Consider the following 21,867-nt stretch of genomic DNA (forward strand, 5'->3'; position numbering starts at 1 on the left):
GAATTTACGTTTCCTTACTTAATCAACTTTCTGTTTACTTGATCATATTATTTTTTATTTTTAAAAAAACGCATGTCTATAATAAAAACAAAATATTTATTCCAAATTTTTATTCTACAATATATTTTATTGAACTTAAAATCGTTCGTGAATCGAAGTTCAAAATAATTATTGTCTGATTTTTTTCATTGATCTACATAAATGATTATTTACTTACATATCGGATTTTTTTTTTTTTTTTTTGTTTTTTGCAAGGAATACAAAAAGTACGTTGCAGAAAAAGCTAATGTAATTGCACTGGCATCCCTATCCGATATTTATAAGTCGAGTGGTAAATTACCGATTATTGGTGTTGTAGCACTTGTTGTCGGTATAAGCTGCTCATCTTTAACAAAAACATTATATCGGCGAAACAAAACAAAATTGAAAAGATGAAAGTTGAAAAATTAAGACGGAATTTCTGGATTTCCGCAGAAATCGAATGTATGTTAAATTTGTTGCGTGAAGTGTACAACGTACAAGGAACCACCGCAACGACAAATTACACTTTTATTCTAATTGCTAATAAGATGAGAAAACGAGGATTCCCCAACAAATCGGCTGCACAGATACGTCGGAAATGGTTCCAAATGAAGTCGGCTTATTTGTGTTACAAGCGTGGTAATACCGAGAGGTCAGTATGATAGATAGCATATCTATATATATAGAAGGATTGAAGTAAAGTTTACTGTTTAAAATAAAATCAAGTCAAACTATAAATATATGTGTAAATAAAATAAATGCTACATTGTATGTTGTATGCAATGCTGCCAGACGTGAACGCTATCTTTAAATACTTTTTAATGATTACAAATTTAATCATGTTTTTGAAGGCTGCTTTTAATACCTGAAAAATTCCGACCAACCATAGCAGAATTCGTGGATAAAGAAGTTAAGACACATACCTATTCAGAGTTACCAGCGTCTCCAACATCACCACCAGCGCCTCCGCCACCAGTTGTCTCGGCACCGGCACCACCACCAGCACCAGCGCCAGTGCCAGTGCAAACACCTCCAGCTACCATTACCAGCAACGCAAATTATAAGATGAGAGATACTTCCAACGTTGCAAAACCATCACAGGGTATGTGTTTTCTGAAAATATAGAAAATTTGTAAATAATACTATTTCTTATAACAGGTTTCGGCAAAAATCTTTACAGGGATAGTAGATTTGATGATTTTCTCTCTCGTGTGAAGCAAACACACAAAATCATAAATAATGATTTTTCGAATATGCAGAAAATTCTAATGGATTTCGAACATGAATGCCAGTCCGAGAGGGACGCTAAATTAATACAATTTATTAAAAATACTAAATATAATTTCTAAAAGAAAAAAAGTAAACAAATATAGGACTAGTTATTAAAATCAAAAAGTGAAGCCGTCTGACTAAAAACTTAAATATTTTGTAGAAAATAAGAGAAATTCGGGCAGGTTTGTTATCCACTTCCGATTGAATTTTAATGCAGTTGGAAACTTCGATGAAATTCACTCGGAAGTGAATTACAGGACCTGCTGGATTTCCTTGATTACCAGGTTGTTTTTGTAGCAGCATAAATATACGGGGAATGCTGCTGAAGTGACAGTCCTTGGCCGGATATAAATCCGCGTCGTTCCGGTTACGTAGAACCGGCTGTCATGAGTTTTGATTCGCAGATCGAAAAAGCTGCCTTGGCAAGCAATTTTTGTAAATGGCTACGCCGAAATGGTAAGGGTGTTACTCTCTTGACGTCTACCCAAAGACCCTCTACGCAAGAAGAAAATTATTATAAAAACTATGTATGATATGTATGAACCGCAACCTTTTTTTATATATTTATTATATTTTTTTGATTTTTTTTTTTAGACGCTTCAAATTATCGCAATGCTGGAAAGATTTATAAGCTACCAAATTGAATGAATTCCGACCAATATATAAACATCAAATGAAAGGTGCTATATAACTTTTTACAAAGTTGTTTAGAAAGGCAAATTATAAAAAGAAAAAATATACAGAATTAGTATTAAGCTATTTTAAATTTTTTTTTTAGATTTAGAGAATTCTTAAAAAAATTAAGAACAATAAATTTTTAATTGTTTTACTGCACTTTCGATAAAGGTTTACAACTTGAACTTTGAATTCTCCTGCTTTTTTTGCTCCTCCTTCTATTTGTGGTGTGCGTCTTGATGTTCCACAAATGGAGGGACCTTCAGTTTTAAGACGACTTTGAATGACAGATATTTTTTAAGAGGAGCTTTTCCATGGCAGAAATACACTCGGAGGTTTGCCATTGCCTGCCGAGGGGCGACCGCTATTATAAAAAAAGTTTCTTCATTTTGGTGTTTCATGCACGGGGATTCGAACCTAAGCACTCCCAAATGGTGGATCCGGCTATGGCGGCCGCCATTAATTGAAATAAATAATTTGCCGTTCTAAAAAATCTTTTTTTAGTTTTAAAAAGATCTAAAACTAAATACAAGAATTTTTTAATTTTTTTTTCTACCTACTTGCGTACAGATTTACTTGAACTTGAACTATGAATTTTTCTAACTTTTTCCGTACGTCTTTAATAAGCATGAAAGCCAACTTTTTTTATAATTTTTACCATATGTTCAATAAAAATTAATAAAGAATCGAGTTTCTATTCCTACAATTCTAGTACTTACAAAAAAGAGTGGCAGCTCGATTTTAGTTCCATATCTATGTTCTTGGCAACCCTATTGGATATTATTATTTTTCTGATCAGAATAAACAAGACTGCAGATTTAATTGACTTTTATCTTCTCGTTACTGATAAAATATCCTGGAAAATGTCGTATATATATCTGTTGCCGGTCGCAGTTTTTTTACTGTTTCATATTACATTTCTAGGAACGTAAGTAATTTTTTACTAAAAGCACTTAATGGAAATGCGTTGCAAGTTTTTGTTAAGTCGATTTGTATAAACATTAGCGAAATTCATTTTGTTATAAAATCTAATTATATGAATCATATTTTATCGGTATACTCGTATATCAAATGCATTTACAAAATAATAAAACAGTTGGGTGGGGCATAACATGAAACATCTGCTGTAAATTTAAACACATCAGTCCACTTGTCCTTATCTTTTATCATGCATTGCTTTTCTATTTTTTACATAAATTTATTTTGTTTTGTCTTTTAGTTATATCGCTGCTGTTCTTCAGGGTCACGTAGTGCCCACAGTGCCATATATCAGTGATGATGCCACATATTCCCCAGAAAGTTGCGTATTTGGGCAGCTGATAAATTTTGGCAGCATCCTATGTAAGTGAGAATACGTATGTATATGTACATATCTTTGATAACGTTATCGAATTATTCTGCCTTAATTCATGATTGCTTCCAGTGGGCATCACAATTTATATACGATACCGACAAATTCAGCAACTATACAGTCATCATCCCGATTTGGGCTCTTTACTACTGCATTACAATAAGATTGCATTTTGGTTTGGATTAGCTTCTTGTTTGGGCATAAGCATTGTTGGAAACTTTCAGGAAACTAATGTACGCATCGTACACTTTACCGGTGCATTTTGTTGCTTTGGCTGTGGCACGGTATTCTTTTGGTTGCAGGCATTAATTACCTACATGGTTTATCCGATTGCAAGTACGAAATTATACGCTCACATTCGTTTGGGAATGTCCATTTGCTGCACTGTTCTATTCATATTGATCGCCGTTACTGGGGTTATGTCACATATTCTTTTCAAAGGCGAAAATCCTAGGCAATGGTAACGAAAGGCTATCGGTAACGAAGAATTCTCTAAATTTGATATTTAAATTAATTCTTTATAGGTATCCTTCGGATGGTGGCTGGTATTTCCACGTAATAAGCTCAATATCGGAGTGGATTATGGCTACTATCTTCTGTTTCTATATTTTGACCTTTACGGAGGAGTTTCGCGATGTTAGACTTGATCATCCGGAATTGACGTTGATCTCATATTCAATAACTTTGTAAAAATTCCAAATGAATTTATTTATATCATTGAATTTTCCTGTTTTCCCAAAACAAACAACGACGAATATATAGTATGTATATTATAAGTACTAAAACTCAAAAATAGTATGTGCTATGTATTTCCAAAGATATATAAAGGTGCTGTGATAAATTATGTTTTCTTGGATTATAATATTATCCAGCAAATATGACCTTATTTTAATGATAAAATATAACTAATTTGATTCAATTCTGGTATATTGAAGTTCGATACCAATAATGGTAAAAGAAAAAGCTATCAATTTTAATGGCCATCATGAGTATAAGGATTTAATAATCATTTTTGTAGTAAATTTTTTGGGATTGATTAGTCAAAATAGTTCCTTTTTTCGTTTCCGACGGTATGTCCGGTATTTTGTAATTAAAAACTATAAAGTAATGAAATGCACTTATAGTTTTTGTATTGAATTATTCTTATATGCGAGTTTATTTTTCTTTTAAGTAATTTTTGTTCACTAATCATGTGTATGTACTTAGTATAATACCTACTTATATGATATACGTACAAGCAATAAATTTGTTTTATCCCATGAATTCACAGATGTATGATTCTCTTCGATGGGTTGGTTGTGTTTGGCCGCAGTGACTCTGCTTGGTGTTCCACTAAGAAAACATCTAGCGGTAGCGGTGCATCAATCTAAAGAAGGCGCTTAATCTGTAATACGATGCGAATAGTAATTGCGATATGGAAGAAAAATTTGATGAAAGAATATTTCATTTCAAAATAAGTTTGAAAGAATCTTATTTTAATGTTTTAAGTTGATTGCAGGTACTTTTTTTTGACAGATCTCGCGTGACTACTGTCAAACTAAATACATAATTTTTTCAGTATTCATTGACATTTATCATTGAAATACTTACGCCTTAACAACGTTTACAAATTACACAGTTTTAAAAAATCTGCGATAAGTGTTCATCGCACGCTCAGACCAACCTATGGTGTACAGCGATGAGCCCCATTTTTGACTTAATGGCAGGCTAATCACCTACCCTGTCAGAAATCAAAATAGATTAACGAAATCAACACAAGACTGAGTCTTGTTGAGGCCCTATGCTCCCGACAAGAGTGAACAAGGAACAATGGATTGGCCACCAAGATCGAGTGATATCACACCTTTGGACTTTTATTGTATTTGCGGCGGTATGTAAAGTCTAAATGCTTTGTGGATAAACCAGCTTCGATTGAGGCATTGGAACATTACTAAAGTTATTCACGAACGTTTGCGACCGACATTTGAAATGGAATATCTTTAAAAAAATAAATGTCATGATCGATTCTACATACACAAAAATAATACAGATTGTCCAATCAATTTGAATTGTCCTTGTTTTACTTCAATTTAAAATCCGATACCTCTAAATTGATCACCCTTTATTGATATTTAAATACGCCATTGCTATACAAAATACTGAATTTCGGTACGTAGAATCAACTGTTCCGGTGATCGTCGATAGATCGTGGATTCGATTGATGCAAATAAGGTTCTAAACGGATTTAATTAGTTTTTAGCACTGTTCTCAAAACAGTCGGTTTTATGTTGAGAGCTGCTGGAGTGACAGTCCTTACGAAAATTTGGCAAATATAAATCCGTCCAAGAGGTGTCACTCCAGCAGCATTCCCCGTAATTGTATGGGAAATGTTTATGCTACTATAACAACAGCAACAACAACCGGAATGACACTGGTTTTACTCGATCAAGGTCTAATATTTCATCCGGTTTAGAACAATAAATCTCACGCTTATTTTGATGAAGAATCTCACTCTTTATTCTTTTTTCATACAGAGGTTCTTTCTTTTTTTAGTATTTGCTTGATTTAAATTTTTTTTGAGAGACCTTTATATAATACAATTACTTTTATAGCACTCGTTAAAATTAAATATATGTATAAGAATATTTTTCCTTATTATTTTTGTCATATGCATTAATGTAAGGCGAATTGCTTCTGACAAGTGATCAATGTAGCGTCGCAAGGGCTTGATGACGAAAGCTCATCTTTTATCATCAAATCGGGAACTGTAAAATAAAATATTAAAAATTAAACATTGAATATAAAATATAATTATATTTTGAAGTGCATTTATGTATATTTATATATTAAATATGTATGTATGTGAATAGTATTCAGAGGTAAGAAACTCGTACTTGTATTCCAAATGGGGCAAGGACATGGGTCCATCATTTTTGTGCCATCGGCTGAAATTCCTTCTGAAAATGTATACAAAATCGTTTTGTTAACTTTAATTTTAATTTATTTCGGATATTTGAGCAACTGTTAGAAAAATTAATAAAAAGTAGCGGGTCGATCGATCTTTGGTCGGCGTTTATTGCAATAAATATTTCAAAATTAAATTAAATATCTTAATTTGACTGGACTTTTAAACAGATTACTACAAATACACTTTTGAATAAGCCTCTCGTAGAAAATAGCTCTCTTAATGTCATAACACGTAATATAAGGTCTCTTCATAAATTGGTGTTCGTGGAATTAATTTGCTGTTCACGTATCCAAAAAACTTGCAAAGTAGGGGAAAGTGAGAGAGCAAAATTATATTTCTTTTTGAGGGGAAGCTGCGAGTTTTTACTGACTTGTAAGGATTTGCAAGTGAGAAAAGCAGCTGTAAGCAAAGTAAAAATAAACACTGATTCAAATTTGCGAATTGGATCAAAGTTCTTAGGAGAATGTAAGTAAATATCAGGTCAGTCCATAAGTTCGTGCGTATTTTACCCATAATTTCACTTTTGTACGATTTTTGCATACAAAAAATTATTCGCGGAATATAACGGAACTATTTATATTTTCTTTGATATATTGGCACAGGCACCTGGTTCAGTTGGGAAAGGTTTCAAAGCTGGGAAAATGGGTTCCGCATAGACTTTCCGTCGCCAACCTTCAGCAGAGAGTGAATGTGTGTTCTCAGCTGCTGCAACGGCTTGAAAATGAAAGTTTTTTGAACCGTATCGTTACTGGTGATGAAAAATGGGTCCTTCACAATAATACTGTTCGCAAACGCCAATGGTTAGGTAAAGATGAAACACCAGAACCAACCCCTAGAGATGGCCTTCACCCCAAGAAGATTCTCCTGTCTATTTGGTGGAATATGGCCGGTATTGTTTATTATGAACTTCTGGAACCAAACGAGACGATAACTGCTGATTATTATTCCCATCAGCTATCAAACCTGAATGAAGCACTTAACAAAAATCGACCGTCTTTAGTGAATAGACGCAAAGTTTTGTTTCACCACAACAACGCAAGACCTCATACCGCAAGGTAAACATTAGGCAAGCTGAACGAGTTCGGATGGGTGCTAATGCCGCATCCACCACACTCTCCGGATATTACACCTTGTGATTATCACCTTTTCCGTGGACTTCAATCCCATATGAGTAACAAGAACTACTCCTCAAAAGAAGCTATAAAAAGGGATATCGAAGCGTATTTTGGTTCCAAGAAGAAACAATTTTTTGAGCAGGGAATTAAAAATTTGCCTAAACGTTGTAACGTTGTAAATAATGAAGAAAAATATATTATTGATCAATAAATACTTTAAACATCTTTTTTATTAAAGTGATGGTACTTTCACTACAACCAGTAAAGAGTCTCTAGAACTTTTACTCGACACTCATTTTCCAGGCTGCTCAGACATTACTGGGCATGACATGGAGGATACAGTACACTGTCGTGAAGTCAGAATAGATGCTATATCTGAGGATCGGCTCTTATGGGCGATTGAAAGTTTCAAACCTTTTAAATCACCGGGCCCAGATGGTATTTACCCGGTGGAACTGCAAAAGGCCGCCGGATATCTAGCACACGGGCTACTAGCAATCTTCAAAGGTTGCTTTCTCTACGGTCATATACCTCTTAAGTGGATACAAGTCAAAATTGTTTTCATTCCAAAAGCTGGTAGAAACTCACCTACCCATCCAAAAGACTTAAGACCGATATCTCTCTCCTCCTTCCTATTGAAAACTTTGGAGAGGTTGATAGAATTTCACTTAAGCCTAACTATAGATAGAAATCTTATGTCTACGTCACAACATGCCTACACGAAAGGGAAATCGGTAGAGACAGCTCTACATAACCTTATTTACACGGCAGAGAGTTCACTGCACAAACAGGAATTTACTTTAGCCGCTTTCCTTGATATTGAAGGGGCCTTTAACAATGTTGAAGGGGGGGCAATTACGGCAGCACTCATTGATCTTAGGGTAGAACCGGGCTTGGTAGGCTTCATTGGCAAAATGCTAAATAGCAGAATCATTGAAGCGGAACTAGGAGAATCGGTGCTCAGGAGATTTGTAAGAGAGCTTTAGGTAAGACCTGGGGAATTAAACCTAAGGTCGTCAGACCCATTCTTCTATATGGAAATGTTGTCTGGTGGTGTGCTATGCAGAAAAAAACCTATTCTAATTTATTGAATAAGGTGCAGAGATCAGCGGAACTAGCAATATGTGGCGCCATGAAAACCACGCCATCCATGGCTTTGGACATCATGCTACATCTGCCACCCCTAGATCTCTTCTGCAAATACTCAGCGGCCTGCGCCGCTTTAAGGCTCAAAGCGAGCTCACAATAGAGAACTGTCACACATGGACATTCAACCATTTTAGACTCCTACACGGATATACCCAGTGACTGTGATTATCACCCACCCATTATTTGCTTCGAAAGGAATTTCCTAATGAAAATCCCATCTAGACTGGAATGGCTTGAAGAAGATCCAACACCCAACACACCCGTTAAGATATACACGGACGGATCTAAAATGGACACCGGTGTAGGATCAGGGTTATTTTGCGAAGAGCTTTCTATTAGTGAATCCTTTAAATTACCGGATCACTGTAGCGTTTTTCAAGCGGAAATAAACGCTATTCATGATGCCTTAAAATGCTTAAAGATAAACAGAATATCATCAACGGATATCTGCATTCTATCAGACAGCCAAGCTGCCCTACGAGCCCTGGATGCATTCCAAACAACATCAAGGAGTGTCTTACGTTGTCGCCAATCTCTAAATGAGATGGCCAAACAATATCGTATAATATTATGCTGGGTCCCAGGCCACAGAGATATACCAGGGAACTGTAGGGCAGACCAACTTGCAAGAGAAGGTACCTGTATGCCAGACATAAGTAATTTTATGGAGATACCTCTCGCAACTTGTAAGCTTCTAATTAAGGACGCGCTAATCAATTCTGCAAATCAGAGATGGATTAGTGCTAACACCTGCGAAATTGCTAGGCAAACATGGCCACGGCTAAATTTACGTCTGTCCAAGAGTATTATAAAACTGAGTAGACTTCAAATCAGGACCTTAGTAGGGGCCCTCACAGGACATTGTCTCATAGGAAATCATGCAAGGAGATTAGGCGTATACACGCATGATTTCTGTCGTAGCTGCAGAAATGAGGAGGAATTGGAAACAATTCAACACCTTTTTTGCACATGCCCGGCTCTAGCCAGAAGCAGAAACCGATTTTTAAAATCCTACTTCTTAACGAATATAGATAATCTATACACTTTAGGTATCAACAACCTTTTACACTTTGTCAAAAGCTCAGGATGGTTCAATATGGAAAGGGAAATGTAGCCCTGCCCCCGCGGCTCACAACGGACCCATTCCGTGGTCTAAGTGGCATCGTTGTCTCTATGTGCGATGCGGCTGCCAAACCTACCTACCTACCTTTTATTAATTTTAAAACCACCTTTAAAAAACGCACGAACTTATGGACTGACCTGATATATTATCGATAAAATGTATAGTTTATTTAAAGTCATACATTGAATAGGAATTGACCAATGATATAGAGGTATGATGAGATGTATGTCTGAATCACAGCCTCCAGTCACTGTCCCTGCAGTTTCCGACATTCAAATCGAAAACATTGAAAGTGTCTTCTGTGTTTTATGCTTGTAATTATTGGTTAACTAATTTGGCAATATTCGTATACATAGAAGCAAGGAAAATTTAAAGAAAGATATGATTGCCACAACAATATAATTGCTAATAGAATATTCTTTACTCTTCTGGCAGCGATGATGAATGGAACAAATTAGCGCAGACAAAATAAAATGTTGTGATATTAAGCTCTTTAATTATTTTGCATTTTATTTGCTTTTTTTTATTTAAAACGAGGTAACTCAACTGAAATTTTTTGCGATTGTTCGTAAAGCTTTCAAATTGTTACTGCTTCTGCGTTCATATACTTTTTTGATATTTTTTGCTTTTAGAGCGAATACTCGGAAATTAAGTTACTGGAAAGTTACTGGATAATTTTAACATAAACAGACCTATTTACGCCAACGAATAATCCAATCATAAGAAATCTGTTTGAAACACATTTTAGGGAATTCAACTAAATTTCTTGCTGCGAATTCTTATTTAAAGTATTCACCAAAACTTAAGTTTTCCAAAGCAAAAAAAAAAGGCAGCGGAAGCTTTGTCAGATGAATAGGGTGGATGCGAATATATTTTGGACCTTTGCAACCCTGCGTCCGAGGAGCTTTAATTCGATATTATTATAGAAAACCTTGGTATTTTTTTGCTCTTTTTTCAGTGAGTTTGGGATATTTATATTGCCTTAAAGATAGAATGAACTTCAGAAAAATTTCGATGATTTATTATGACTTTCGACGTGGATTATCGAAGCAGGAGTGCATTTATCAGCTTACTTTGACAAAATTAATCACCCAATCGGAAGATTTTTGCAAATGGCGTCAATACAGACAGAGGTAAACGGCTACAGTACCCAAACATACAAGCAATGGAGTGCGTAAAAAAAAGAAATATGGAAAAACAAAAATAGATGATTAATTTTTTGCCATCTTTTATTAGAAGAAACTCTAAATAAAATTATCTAAGATAAGGGGAGAAGCCGATTGTTAACAGGGGAGCAAATAATGATGTGGTTGTAAGTCACTACGTCTCTTAACAAAATCTCGAACTTAGATTAAGTGTAGTACTAAGAATATTTCATGAACCTAATAAGAATCGCTAACGTCTACTAAAGTAAAGTATGAAAGTATCAATTTTTTGTTCGATAAACCGAAAAATAATTTTGTCGATTGAAAAATAGATGTAGTAGAGGACGTCTAAAACCGAGAAGATGCATTTCTGCGCCGCCACCCGTTACCTGAATCACTTGGTTTCTATTTTAGCTGACCTGGTTTTGGTAACAGAACGGGTTGGTACTGCAGCTGATCTGGTTTTAGACGTTCTCTGGACTTTAATTGTTATTTACCTGGATTGATAATGCTGTTGTAGTTGTTCGCACCCAATAAAGGCGGAGAAAAACTAGCCTATCGATTAGAAACAAATTAAAACTTGATTACATCAACACAGGCATTAAATCTTACAACTGAATTATTCGGATAGGTACTTCTTACTGGAGGAGGACCGTAACTAGACAAAGGTTGTGCGGGTATCCATTGAGTACTGAAAATATTTTAATTGAAATTTATGTAAATTTTTGGGAACACACACATAATTTTTACTTTGTGTTGTATCTGTAGTAGGTCTGACAAGGCGTATGATTGAAAATCAATTTCGAAGGGCAGGCGTCTGTTAGTAGTTTCGGAAAGTGTCCAACTGAACGATAAGGTCGTTTCATTCTTCGTCTTCGGCGATAGTTGCCATTCTCAAACATATTCTCGTATTGCGTATCCAAAGACCAGTAGTTCCCTTTTCGTTCGCCCGTACCCTCACGGGGCACCTTGATGAAGCACTCATTCAAACTTAAATTGTGACGTATGGAATTCTGCCAACCTTTTTTATTTTGTTCGAAATAGGGAAAACGCGATGTTATGTAGCTGTAAATTTCGTTGAGTGTAGCACGTTTTAGAGGTGAATTCTAGAATATGTAAAACAAACTTATAATTAATATTTGGGCGAATTGCTTAAGTGTAGACTTCAAACTACATATCTCAAATTAGGGAATTGGGAGATCTCCAAAGGCAAATTAACTAAGTGCATACCTGAATGGCCATTGCAATAAGTGCGACATAACTGTAGGGTGGCTTTGTACTATTAATATCCGCTATTTGTGTGGTGGACCTGCAGAACACACAAAAAATAAATTCAAAATTTTAAGTTTCCTTTTTTTGTGTTTCGTGATAAGATTTTTACTTCTCTTTGGTTGACTCAAAAGTGTATTTTAGCTCTGAGCAAGATTTTTCTGGTGATGTGCGTCCAATTGAGTTATGCATGTTAGCAATAAGGTACTTGAAGACTCTAAAAAATAAACAAACACATTTTTCTTTTAAATTTATTTTGATTAATTGATGTACTAAAATTAATGATGAGAGAACCAGCCCATCCAAAGCCAATGCCTATGTTAAATAGGTCACTGAGTCCGAAAATCCGCATACTATTTCTTTCCGTTATTTACTTCTCGAGATATCGCCAAAAACGGGTAGATCACTAAAATTTCTAATATCTAAAGAATTATTTAACCGATCAAAACAAGCACCATATAAACTTAGAGGTAATTATATCTGTATATATACTATATAATTGGCGCTTACACCCTTTATTGGGTTTCATTTTTCGCGAAAAATTCTTTTGATCTTTGGTTGTTACGTTTTATTTTAATTTTAAGAACAAATGCCGTACACTTCAAAAGGTAGGAAAAAGAAATTCGTAGCACAACAGAAAGAAATGAGAATTTGAAAACTGCTATAAACAACCTGAACCAGTTGATGCTGAATATCGGACAGATTCCTACTTCCCCACATCTAATTTCAAGTCGAGGCGTTTACTTTGATGACGTGTTTCAAAACTGTATTTATTACAACGCACGTTTCAAAAACAACTCTTCCAATACAATGAAAAGAAACAGCTGTTAAAAATGTAAGCTCTTCAATGATTGACTAGCTAAAAACCTCAACGTTATTGATAGTCTCTCATTTGCTGATATAGAGTCCCTTATTGAAGTATTTTTTTTATAATTAATGGCTTCAAAACATATTTAATAAAGGTTCATACCTTTTATTATCCATACGTAAAATTTTTTTAGTTCCGCATATGATGACAGTTTCAGTTCCGGTAGTAAATTTCTCTTTTTTAAGTAAAAATCTTGAGACCATATTCTCTTCTCTATTGGTTCTATATAGAGGGTGAACGATATGAAGTGTTACAATTTCAAAACACCATAACTTTTTTGTGTAAAATTAGTTTTTATTGATTTCAAAGACAAAATTGTTCAAAAATGATTACAATTTTAACATATATTCACTTTATCTCGATATGACCACCTTTTGCCTTGACTATAGCCTTCAAATGGTAAAAAAATGAGTTGCATGCTGCACGAATGTGATCTTGAAGTATTTTGGCCCATTCTCGTATAATCGCTTTTTTCAGCGCATCCATACTGGCATATTTTTTAGTCCTCACCTTGCTCTCCAAAATGGAGCAGATGGAATAGTCCATCGGTCTGGCGAATTCGAAAGCCATTGTGTGGACGAAATGAAGTGTGGAACATGATTTTTTAACCATTCTTGGTTCACACGAGCTTTATGAGACAGTGTCGAGTCCTGTTGGAACGTCCATGCTGTACGACCGAAATGTTTGCGTGTCCATGGCTCTAAAGCAGCTTCTAAAACATTTTCCCGATAATAAGTTGCATTCACTTTGACACCAGACTCGATAAAAACGATTGGAGAGCGTCCATCAGCGATCACTGCGGCCCAAACTATTACTTGCGAAGGGAAATTGCTTCGAGTGGCCATACGTAGGCTCAAATTCTCGTATGAGCGTTCGGTCAAGTAAACACGATCGTTTTGAGTGTTTATGAACTGCTCAATTGGGAATTTTTTTCATCAGAAAACACAATATTAGGAAATTCGCCACATTCGTTCAAGCGCAACAACTCCTTTGCTCTTTCGCTCCGAACTTTTTTTTAGCTGGGGTGCTTTTTGGAACTTGTAAGCTTTGACCTTGAGCTCATTTTTCAATATGCGTCGAATGCTTGTCTTGCGTCTTGCGATATTTTCAGTTCTTTGGCCATTTTTCCTCCACTTCCACGTGGATTTCGTTCAAGTCGAGCCTTCACTTCACGAACCATTTCTGGCGTTGTTGCGGTTTTGTTTGATCCACCTCCACAGCGTTTTGCAATGCTACCAGTACCATTGTAACGTTTTATAGTGCGATACACAAACATTTTATTCACTTTGAGGTGACTGAGCTGACGAACAATGGCTGGTTGTGATTTTCCAGCCAAATATAACGCAATTACACTATTACGTTTGAATTCCATCACAGAATAAAAAAATTCAACAAAACTGAGACGCAAATGCTTTCGATGGCTTATAAACAATATATTAAACTGTCATTAGAACAATTTTGACGTTGATGTCATGAGCTGTTTTACAGATACAAGCAGTGTGAAGTTGGTAACACTTCATATCGTTCACCCTTATGTTCCTTCTTTCAATATAACAGCGGCTATCACCCATGTTTGTAGTGGGTACAGTTGATTGGCTGTTTGCAGTGTTTCTTAAGTGGTTACCTATTTTTTTACACTTCTCATTATGTAGTACACCGAATTCTACGTTAGCCTACACGTTTGAATATGTGAATACCAGACATGATTCGACATCCATAGCGGACACAAAAATTACATGCGTGACCAAACTCATAAGAACAACTTTGCATTTGGGATGGAATAATTTGCGCAACTTAACGAAAGAAAAGGTCAGTTTGGCTCGGCCTTAACCAACGAATGGTTGTCGAACCAAATATGAACTTGTGGCTTAACTATTGGAGTTATAACTTTCATTAACCGAACCGATTTTTAAAGCACTTTGTTCCCAACCAGGATAATAAAGTTGTCATGAACAGCTTCACAAATTCTCTGAAGCTCCGGCAATAAGTAAGAAGTAGCACAAGAACAGCTTCACAAATTCTCTGAAGCTCCGGCAATAAGTAAGAAGTAGCACAACTTTTGAGATCAATGGCATCGACCAAAGCTACCCTGGAAATATGCATTCAGCTTCTGAGGCAGTTATTATTGGCCAATGTTGACCATTCCATAACATCAGCCTTACGGCTTCCCTCACTATGGCATAAAACCCCAAACAACATACATACGAAATGCCTCAGCCTTCTCATTAAAGAATTGTCGGCATTTCACGTCCACTTTTCATGTCGGCAACTTTTTCTACTGGGATTTTATAGGCTTGACTGGAAATCATGCGCACTCTACCAGCGACATATTTCTGAAATAATCTTAATCTTAACCTCAAGGATGCTGCAAATTAATAGATAGATATGCTCTTCCAAACCACATCCAATTTCCACTCAGACAATAGTCGTTTTTCATTCGGAGTTCAATCAGTTCGATGTAAGAATATGCCCACTTTTGTATTGCACTCAATCCTATGGAAGTATGGCATGTAAACTTTTTGAAATTAATTTAGTTTATAGTCCCTGTTATAAGTGAAAAAACAAATTATTGGGCCCTGTCCAAAAAAGAACCGTGTAAATCTGTGCAACGATTTTGCACTCCATACACAAACTCTTGTCGATTTACACTATTGCAGAAGTATATAGCCTATTTATTTACCCTTTGGCCAACGTTGGCTCCATAATATAATTTTGTAACCACTGACTTTGGTCAACAAAGACGGTAACTTTTCCAACGCTGCCATTAGTTTCCTTAAGCAGATTATGAAACTCCTTCCAGAGGAGTCGCCTAGCTCCATATTTATGACTCGTGGTCGGCTCGTCAGCAGGCAATGGCAAATCGTCGAGTGCATTTTTGCCATGCAAAAGCTTCTCATAAAAAGTTTGTGATATTCGGAGGATACAATAAACTGTAGGGCAGCTTGAAGACGCCCATTACATTTCGGTGGAGATGCTTGGCAGCTTTCACTACTCGACACTATAAAATTATCTAAGGCGGTTCATATTGTTTCGCAATGGCTACCCCATTAATAATAAAAATCTATATACATTTTGACTTTTTATTTTTTTCTTCGTTTTTTTTTAAACGTCGAGTGCATTTTTTCCAAGAAAAAGCTTCTCATAATAAGTGCCTGACGTTCAGCTTGACGTCCGTCATATTTTGATGGAGATGTTTGGCGGCTTTCACTACTTTCACTACTCACCAGCATAAAATTATCTGAGGCGGTTCATATTGTTTCATAACGAGGTTGATTAATAATAAAAAATTGTATACATTTTACTTTGAAGGCAGAGATATGATTGTATATATCTTTTTATATTTTCTGCGATCGTTCGATTATTAATTTGCAGGTATCCCGAAAATAGTATTTTACTGCAAACAAAAAATAGCCGGTTCATTACTTTAATAACTAAAATATAAAATTACAGAATTTCATGCAGAAAAGGGAACGCGTTGATGTCGCCAAATACATGATTTCAGAGGTTGAATCCGACCCAATAATCATTAAACGCATCATTACTGGAGACGAGACATGGGTTTATGAGTACGCCACACAATACAGACATAAGGCCAATGAGTGGAGAGCTCCGAATGAACCAAGACCAAAGAAACCTAGTTGTTTTCAGTCAAAAAAAAAAAACAATGCTCACGGTATTTATGGGTTACAACGGTATTGAATACCACGAATCTTCGCCAGAAGGTCAGATAGTTAATAAGGACTATTATTTGGGCGTTATAAGGCGTTTACGTGAAGTAATTTGCCAAATAAGATAGGATTTGTGGGAAAACAACGCGTGGATTTTACGCCTTCATAACGCATCGTCCCACAGCGCCATCATTATCTGTAAATTTTTTACCAAGAACGAAGCAAAGCATTCAACAACCATCGAATTCACCTGAAATGGCTCCCTGCGATTTTTTTATGCTTGTTCGAGTCAAAAAACCAATACGGGTAACGCGTTTTAACAGCCGAAAGGAAGTAATAGACAAATCGAAGACGGCTCTAATGGCTATACCGAGAATAGAGTTCCAGAAATGTTTCGAGAGCTGGATCAAACGCCGGCATAAGTGCGTTGCAGTTGATGGGAGGTACTTTGAGGGTCATAATATCACTTTTCGTCCCCTTAGTATTAAAATAGCCTATAAATTTTTTGATGTTTTGAGAAAATGAATTTCAAACTTTTTGTCGAAAGTAGCTCTCACTCAAATCTCGTTATGTCTGTAAATATTTATTATTTTTTGACTGACGTTTTGACCCACTTTGTGGAACTAGAATTTGACAAAATTTTGACCACATATAAAATCGACGATGGAGAATCCAAAAATTCAATAAAAAAATAATAGCCTATGAGCACATAGGCTATTGTTATACTAAGGGGACGTTTTGAGAAATATCAAAATACAAGTTGAAATTTCTGAAATGACGACGTGTCATCAATTACAAAATCGCAGCCAAATTATGGTGTCATTGTACATAAAATTAGGACTCATAAAAAATTTTGTAATACGCTTAAGCAGGGATGGTTCTGCATTCCATTACCACAGGCAAAAGTTCTCTAAGCTTAGTGAGGCAAAAATCAAAAATTGTGTTTTAGTACGTCCCGACAATAAAAAGCTAATTGAAGATTCATATTTTCCATCTACTCTTAGCGATGTTGAAAAACAGGCGTGGTACGTTTTTATTTATGTCCTTGTTAGCAAGAATCCGCTAACTTCCACGAAAAAATAAAGTTTTGTTGGACTGCTATTATAAAATGGGCGCATTTGAGCTTTTCCCCTGAAAACCTGGGGTAATGTAGTGACGAACACGGAGAACGATTATATCAAAATGTCGCTGCATGCGAAAAACGGTTTCAAGGAAAATAGTAGCCGGCTATGCTCTCACATTGCTGTTGAAGCCTTATGTGTAAGTGTTGCTTCTGTATTCCTGTACTAATGAGAACTGCAACAAAAAAAATGTCCCTTTATATTTAAACATCTATAAAAGTCTGAGTATTTTGGTTTGTTAGAAAATCGTGGTACTAGACTTGACTTTTTACCTGGGAAGTGGGATGTGATAGAAAAAGTTTATTTAAAATATACATATGTATATAATATTATATCAATATTATTATTATATAAGTATATTATTATATCCATAACAAAGAATAATAATCGCATATCGAGGCTTCAGATAAAAGCAAAAGTTTCAAATTTATTGGCTAGTGTTATTGCGTGCCGTAATCCGTAATCGTAATTCTGGATCGAGTTTCATTCTATACCGAGTGTCATCCAAATAAATTTCACCAGGCACAACATCGTACCATTTCATCAAGAACTATCTCCTAAAGTTGCAAAAACATCCTAGAAGGGGGTCTTAACAACTTGCATGCAATATATATATATATATAATTGGGGTGTACACCCTTTTTGGGTGTTTGGCTGAGCTCCTCCCTTGTATTCGTGGTGTGCGTCTTGATGTTGTTCCACGAATGGAGGGACCTACAGTTTCAAGCCGACTCCGAACGGCAAATATTTTTTATGAGGAGCTTTTTCATGGCAGAAATACACTCGGAGGTTTGCCATTGCCTGCCGAGCGGCGACCGCTATTAGAAAAATGTTTTTATTAATTTTGGTTTCACGGAGATTCGAACCAACGTTCTATCTGTGAATTCCGAATGGTAATCACGCACCAACCCATTCGGCTACGGCGGCCGCATGCAATATGTAGGTATATTATAAGTAAAGAGTCTTTCAAAAGTCGCGCCTAGATGTTGTTTTAAAATACAATATGTACACATTTAGATACGTTCAGGTTTCAAATTCAGGTGTTTATTCAAAATACGGCTATTAACAATTGAAAATGTGAAAAATGTTATCATTTAAGGGTGCACTATGAGCAGTTTTCTACAGACTGTCATACGAGAATTAAGATTTTCATGTCGATTCATGAATGCCTAATTGTTGAGAACGTCGAGATATGCATCGATGTTGAATATTGTTCAGCGGCACTTTGCGCTACAACGGCAATATTCTCAACAGAATGTCCAGTTTTTGGTCTGCCAGTTCTTTTTCTATCCTCAAAATCAGTTTCTTAAAATATTTTCTCCTTTAAATTGTCGACTCTTTCGGACGATTATTTCCACCAAAGAAATCACGAATTCTGCGATGTGTTGTTTTTAATAATCCACCATTTTCATAATAAGTTTCAATAATTTTAACGCGTTGTTCTAACGTATAAAATTTTACATCTATCTACTTGACAGTTGTCAAAGATGGCATAAAAAGCCGTACCATCTACAAATTATTCGCTACTGACACCTAAGCGTTACTTTTGAAAGACCATTTACGTTAATTCAAGGTAACCTAACCCTTTCTGCAAATTTATGCTTGCAGCTGGCTTACGGTGTAAAACTTTGTGGATAGCGAAAGAAATTTTTGAAAGGATTCATTTAAAATAATATTAGATTCGATCATCGAAAAGCCTTCGGAAATCTGCATTCTTGTGACTTCAACGATTTCCAAGCCGATATATCTATATATATTTTAAACTTCACTTAAATTCATCACCATTTTTATAATATTATTTTTTTATTTTTTTCGGTTTTTTTTTTTTATGTATATTTTAAACTTCCTTAATTTTCCCGACGGCGTTTCCGCATTTGTTTTCCCGATTTCACAAAACACTTCTCACTATTCTCAGACTTACCGGAAAATAAACAGTTTTTTATTATAATAATCATTTAATTTTATACTTTGAATCAAAACAATAATTTTTTATTTATAAATTTATTAACGCATTCATAACGGCCCCACAGCATAAACATAAAGACTTAATTTATGATATGTTTCTTTTTTTTGTAAATTATAATTAACTAAATTGCTGCTTACTAAAATTTAATCTCAAAATTTCAATACAATATTGTTAATGGATGTAAATGTACTAGTCCGTCTGTCGATTAATGACTTGATCTGTAGCGTCGTGAAAGTGTCGGACTGCAATTAAACAGTACATAAGATGTTTCGATTTAAAGCTGCAAAATAAGAATTCTCCAGCATACGCACATACAAACATTTCCAGAAACATATGTATGTACACCTACAAATGTATGCAAGTATATATTTAAATATTCCCATATGTACGTACGCTTGTAATATGCAATCGTTTGCATTTTCGCCCTAGCCTACAATTAAGTAAAAGTACATGCATGTACGTGTGCATATGAATGTATGTATATGTGTTGCACATTTATGGTATATAATGGCGTTTGCATATTCGCTCAAGTCAAATGCTGTTTGTTATTGGTCGTTTCTTTCGCGAAAATAAAAGCACGACAATGCCCTTAAATGTGCCCTACATTCCGTTACATCAATTGGTAATTGCTAAATTTGAGAAATGCACTTGCTAAAGCTAGCGACTAATGTCTCAACACACACACTCATGCAAAAATCTGTAACATATACGTATAACATACATACATATGTACGCATAGATGTGCTTAGAAACTGATAAGGTTGAGATTTTGTAGTTGATCGATCAGCAATGCTTTAATTTTTTATATATAGTTTTAATAGTTATTTTAATGAAAAATAAATTAAATGCAATAAATGATTGTCTGAGGAGATTATGATGAGTGGAAAAAACATACGAGCCTGATAAATATTGTAATGAGATTCATGTATGTATAACAGGAAGCTTAGTTCCTAATTAATTATTTCTGATTTATCAAAAATAAAATTTACATCGAATTTACTAATGTGACCTAATTCCTTTTTCTGTTTTGCTTTACTTCGTTTTCCTTTCTTTAATGCTTTGCTTGTTCGTTATTCTTATATGTATTTTATTATGATTTTTTCGTTTAATTTTTTTTATCTTGATTAAGATTATTTTTAAGATATACATAATTAGCTGCCGTATTCGAATGGGTTGGTGCGTGACTACCATTCGGAAGTGCATAAGTTTGAATCTTCGTGCATGAAACAGCAAAATGATAGAAAAAGTATTTTCTAATAGCAGTCGCCCCTCAACAGGCAATAGCAATTCTCCTAGTGTATTTCTGTCATTAAAAAAGCTGCTCATAAAAAAAGATTATTTCACTTTTTATATTTGTTATGGGCCTGTTTTCAATTTCATTTATTTATTTTTATTTAATTTTACTAAAATATAATTTGTTACCTATAATGGGATTACAAAGTACGAATTTAATATCTTCGCCCAAGAGCGTCCTGTCTATGGGAAAGCATTTAACCTGACCTAGCCTAACCTAAAATTTAATATAACTTATGCGAATTTAGTCGGCAGCCGTAGCCGAATGTGTTGGTGCGTGACTACCATTCGGAATTCAGAGAGAATCTCGGTAGAACACCGAAATGAAGAAAACGTTTTTTTTAATAGCGGTTGCCACTCGGCAGGCAATGGCAAACCTCCGAGTGTATTTCTGCCATAAAAAAGCTCCTCATAAAACGGCAGATATTGTTCAGAGTTAGCTTGAAACTGTAGGTCCCTCCATTTGTGGAACAACATCAAGACGCACGCCACAAATAGAAGGGAGGAGCTCAGCCAAACATCCAAAAAGGTTGTACGCGCCAATTACATACATATATATACAAGCGAATTTAATTCCAAACTATTTGTGCATATATATCTTGACTCCTCTCCACATTCGCTGAGGTGTCATGAGGAAGTGAAGAGTGAAGACAAGAGAAACTCACAGGGCTCTTTATAAAAAAGAGTTAACATTTTCAATTTTTCCGTACTTTTATGAACAATTTCCATTGAGGATATTATTTATTTATATATTTCTTCTTCTTAATTGGCGCCATAACCGCTTACGCGATTTTGGCCGAGTTTAACAAAGCGCGCCAGTCGTTTCTTTCTCGTGCTAACCGACGCCACTTGGACACACCAAGTGAAGTCAAGTCCTTCTCCAC

At 35.4% G+C, this 21,867-nt stretch overlaps 3 protein-coding genes across 7 annotated transcripts; 2 read left to right on the top strand and 1 right to left on the bottom strand.

Moving 5' to 3' along the window:
• The first annotated feature begins 334 nt into the window (after positions 1-334).
• Positions 335-1,859, top strand: LOC128863996 (uncharacterized). Its single transcript, XM_054103453.1, has 3 exons — positions 335-673; positions 873-1,123; positions 1,180-1,859. The coding sequence occupies exons 1-3, from the start codon at positions 432-434 to the stop codon at positions 1,368-1,370; spliced, it is 684 nt and encodes a 227-aa protein (XP_053959428.1). The 5' UTR covers positions 335-431; the 3' UTR covers positions 1,371-1,859.
• Positions 1,860-2,731: 872 nt separating this feature from the next.
• On the top strand, positions 2,732-4,587 carry LOC128863995 (DNA damage-regulated autophagy modulator protein 1). The gene is made up of 4 exons (XM_054103451.1): positions 2,732-2,896; positions 3,188-3,309; positions 3,392-3,779; positions 3,844-4,587. The coding sequence occupies exons 1-4, from the start codon at positions 2,832-2,834 to the stop codon at positions 4,007-4,009; spliced, it is 741 nt and encodes a 246-aa protein (XP_053959426.1). The 5' UTR covers positions 2,732-2,831; the 3' UTR covers positions 4,010-4,587.
• Positions 4,588-5,786: 1,199 nt separating this feature from the next.
• Positions 5,787-19,929, bottom strand: LOC128864067 (forkhead box protein C1-B-like). Of its 5 annotated transcripts, none has more exons than XM_054103553.1 (8): positions 19,342-19,627; positions 12,180-12,284; positions 12,029-12,107; positions 11,549-11,904; positions 11,411-11,489; positions 11,296-11,353; positions 6,193-6,255; positions 5,787-6,063 (listed from the first exon to the last, which is right to left on the bottom strand). In XM_054103553.1, exons 1-8 carry the CDS (start codon positions 19,386-19,388, stop codon positions 5,972-5,974), a joined length of 879 nt encoding a protein of 292 aa, XP_053959528.1. In that variant the 5' UTR covers positions 19,389-19,627; the 3' UTR covers positions 5,787-5,971. The 5 variants fall into 5 exon arrangements, with proteins under 5 accessions (XP_053959528.1, XP_053959529.1, XP_053959527.1 ...); XM_054103554.1 differs by lacking the exon at positions 19,342-19,627 and adding an exon at positions 15,616-15,927 and having other exon boundaries at positions 5,788-6,063; XM_054103552.1 differs by lacking the exon at positions 19,342-19,627 and adding an exon at positions 13,038-13,232 and having other exon boundaries at positions 5,788-6,063.
• Positions 19,930-21,867: the final 1,938 nt, after the last annotated feature.

The sequence above is a fragment of the Anastrepha ludens genome, chromosome 5, assembly GCF_028408465.1.
Source record: "Anastrepha ludens isolate Willacy chromosome 5, idAnaLude1.1, whole genome shotgun sequence".
In the NCBI taxonomy this organism is placed as follows: Eukaryota; Metazoa; Arthropoda; class Insecta; order Diptera; family Tephritidae; genus Anastrepha; species Anastrepha ludens.